Source organism: Rhinopithecus bieti, unplaced genomic scaffold (assembly GCF_001698545.2).
Source record: "Rhinopithecus bieti isolate Rb0 unplaced genomic scaffold, ASM169854v2 scaffold_19901, whole genome shotgun sequence".
In the NCBI taxonomy this organism is placed as follows: Eukaryota; Metazoa; Chordata; class Mammalia; order Primates; family Cercopithecidae; genus Rhinopithecus; species Rhinopithecus bieti.
Genome location: NW_016809629.1, coordinates 304,473 through 308,036, shown reverse-complemented (window position 1 = coordinate 308,036; position 3,564 = coordinate 304,473). Strand labels below are relative to the sequence as shown.

Sequence of the window (3,564 nt, the reverse complement as noted above, 5' to 3'; positions counted from 1 at the left end):
AAAAAAAAAAAAAAAAAAAAAAAAAAAAACATTGTTCCCATTGCAGTTCAGCATAAATCAGTGACCTGTAATTCTTGTTCACCTTCACACATATCCAGCTTGTTAATCTGCTGACAGATTGGATACATCCTGGGAGCTCGCCGATGGTATTCTGTCCATAATTTCAATGCAAAATGTAATTCAGAGTTGATGCTGATGAGAAGTGACAGTACAGCTAAGTCAAAAGCATAAATACTGGATGGTCTTTGGAACCTTGGATTTTCCTTCTGCTATAGCACAAATAACCCTTTAGATTTGGATCTGAACTTCTTTCTAAGCACATGACTGATGATGAATCTGAAAAGACATATTTATAAGTAAAGGAGCAGGCAACAACAGTTTATGGAGGGGATCATTTCAGGAAAGGCAAGTAGTTCCAGGTCATTGGCACTGTGAGGCAAAGTCTAAAACGGAAGAAGAATCAGATGAAAGGCCTTTTGTATGCTACGATGTATTTGGGTTTTATCAAGGTAAAGAGAAAATATTATTTAATTATTTGAATGACAAGATCAGATAACTATTTTCAAAAGAATATTTTGGCCACAATCAAGAGAAATGCCTATTGGGAAAGGGAGAAGCATGCAGGAGTGGTAGGGAATCACCTGCTTTTCCAGACTTATTTCCCACTCACACCATACCCCTTAAGCAAACTGAATTTCTGACTCCTAGAAAACGTTATACTCTTCATGTCTCAATGCTTTGGCACATTTTATTTGTCTAGACTACTGGCCCTCTCACTTATCCCCTGATGAGCTTCTTCAAACTAAACACCTCTTTTCTGAGGCCTGCTGCGATCCAAATAGAATACAAAGTTGAATATCTCTATGATTTTGAATGATCAAATGTATAGATGATAATACAATTATTTTACTTTACATAGGAAGTCACAGAAGTAAGGAAAGGACAGAGCACAATCAGCTCTGAACTGTGTGGAGTGGGAATGAAAGAAGGGAGCTGACTTGGGATAAAGACAGCATAGGGCTAAAAATGCGGAAAACAGTCCAGTGATACAGATTTGGAGTCACCAATATAAATGGCATTTCAAAGTCAAGAATGGCAAGATTGTCAGGGAAACTACAGAAGTAAGAAAAGAGGGCTAAGGGCAGGCAGACTTCCCGGAACCACAGATTAATTATCCCTTATCTGAAATGTCTGGGACCAGCATTGTTTCAGATTTTGAACTTTTTTCAGGGTTTAGAATATTTGCATATGCATAAGAAGATATCTTAGGGATATGTGAGGTCCAAGTCTAAACACAAAATTCATTTATATTTCTCATACACCTTACACACATACCCTGAAGGTAATCTTATACAATCATTTTAATAATTTTTTGCATGAAACAAGGTGTTGACCATTTTGACTGCCACCTACCACATGAGATCGGATGTGGAATTTTCCACTTGTGTCATCATGTCGGCAATTATTCAGATTTTAGAGCCTTTCAAATTTTCAGATTAGGGATGCTCAACCTATACCAACATTCAAAGGTAAGACAGAAGAAGAGATGAAAGACCAGAAAGAGTGCCACTACAGAAGTCATGAGACTTTCACAGCAGGAGCTATGGAGGAATGCCACTGAAAGTCCAATAAGATGAGATGTAGGTGAGAGGATTTTCAGAGCAGTGGTAGGTCCAGGCAAGGACTGAACTTCTTACTGAGTAAATGATTAGGTATTAAGAAGTCCAGGCAAGGAATGAAGATTTTTCAAGAAGATTCACTGTAAAGTGAGAAAAGAGAAAAGGTACTAGCTAGAGGGAAGTTAAGATTGTTTTGGTTTTGCTTTTAAGAGCTGAGGGACTTGGACATATTTATAGGCTAAGGAGGGCTGGCACCGAGGCTGATGCCTGGAATCCCATCACTCTGGGAGGCCGAGGTGGGTGGACCATTTGAGCTCAGGAGTTGGGAGACCAGCCTGGGCAACATAGCAAAACCCAGTCTCTACAAAAAACTGGAAAAAAAAAGAAAGAAAGAAGGAAAAAAAAAAAAAAGAAAGAAAGAAGGTGGGTGTGGTGGCATGCGCCTGTAGTCCCAACCACTCAGGAGGCTGAGGTGGGAAGATCGCTTGAGGCTGGAAGATTGAAGCTGCAGTGAGCCGTGATCACGCCACAGCGAGACCCTGTCTCAAACAAACATACATACATACATACCTACATACATACATACATATAGGCTAAGGAGAAGCAGGTGGATGTGGAAAGAATGAATAGGATAAGGTCCCTGGTGAGATGAACAAGGACAGGATCCCATGAAGGTGAGATCAGGATTCCACAGGATCAGCTTCAGTCCAACCAGAAGAAAAAATGTGATTCCTTGAACCACATGCATTTCACAGTATGGACTTCATCCGCTGTCTTTCATTATGGTTAAAATTACACCGCATTTCTAGTAATTCGTGTTTGATGATGAGAAAAATACCTATCAGGCTACAGCTACCTGCAATCAGAATTGGGAACTTATCTGAACTGATCCTATAAAGCGCTGCCCACATTCTTCAAGAAATACTGAGTAAGGTATCAGCCTCGATTCTTGTTTTCCCGCTCTTGCAGATGGACCAAATATCCACTGGGCCCTCAGTCCTGTTAACTGCCACACCAAACAGGGTATCCCAGAATGTATGCTAACCGAGAATGCTGCACTGTCCCACCTGTAAGCATTGTACTTGTGGATAGCTTGGCTCACGTTCTTCTCAAAGTTTGCGAGTTCTGAAAGGCAACAGAAGGCTCGGGTGAACAAGAACCACGAGTAAACAAACGAGAACTGTTTTCTGGAAGGGCATGTGGTAGCCTCTAAGATACAGTGACCACCCTTTTCCTTCAAGGGCCAGACCAAAAGCAGCCCAAGCGATGGCCCAGGTCTCGCCGGCAGGACTGACAACCAGCCAGGGGCGCCGGAGGGAGAGCCCCACGGAAGACGACCCGCTGCAAGGAACCAACCCCACCCACTGGACTGTCGGGGTGGGAGAGAAGAAAGGCAGGCGAAGGGGCTGGAAAGAAAGAAGAAAGCCAGCGGGGCCTGGCCCGGTGCTAACCCGTGAGCATGTCGGTGATTCCCCCGTTGAGAGTCTCCTGCGGCGCCTTCCGTTTGCTCATGGCGGCCTGCACCCGAGAACCCCAGAGTGTTCAGAACCAGGGCCCTCTCCCAGCTTGAAGGAGGTACCAGGACTTAGACAGGGGTGCAGGAGCAACCCAGCTCCGGCGCGACCGGCGCCACCGGCAGAACAATGGCTGTCCCTGACAGGGGGCGCGGCGCACGGCGCTTGTTGTGACGTCACGCGTCCTGGGCGGGGCTAGAGGGGCGCGCCCGCGGCCGGTGAATAGAGGGAATCCGGAGGGTTCGTGGACTCGTGGACGTGGACTCGGAGCGGAGGAAATAGGCACCTCAGAATGACAGCCCAGGGGCCTTCCTTTGGGAAGACCTGGAGTTCTGACCTAAGAGATTAAATCTGTTTTCCCAGTGTTTATCTGGCATCCTTTCCTTAGAAGGGAAAACAGGAGTGCGATCTTGATTCTGCAATACTTGCGC

General features: G+C 44.9%; 1 protein-coding gene across 3 annotated transcripts in view; it reads right to left on the bottom strand.

Annotated features, from left to right (window-relative positions):
• The window catches only part of POLB (DNA polymerase beta), a 33,851-nt gene extending 30,548 nt beyond the window's left edge, over positions 1-3,303 (bottom strand). For 2 of the 3 annotated variants that reach the window (XM_017889856.1, XM_017889857.1), the window contains exons 1-2: positions 3,071-3,303; positions 2,687-2,744 (exon numbers count right to left, since the gene is read on the bottom strand). In XM_017889856.1, the coding sequence (XP_017745345.1) occupies positions 2,687-2,744; positions 3,071-3,131 (119 nt within the window). In that variant the 5' untranslated portion in view covers positions 3,132-3,303. Of the gene's footprint in view, positions 1-2,664; positions 2,745-3,070 lie in introns of all 3 variants that reach the window. The other variant, XM_017889858.1, reaches the window with a different exon arrangement.
• Between the last annotated feature and the right edge of the window lie 261 nt (positions 3,304-3,564).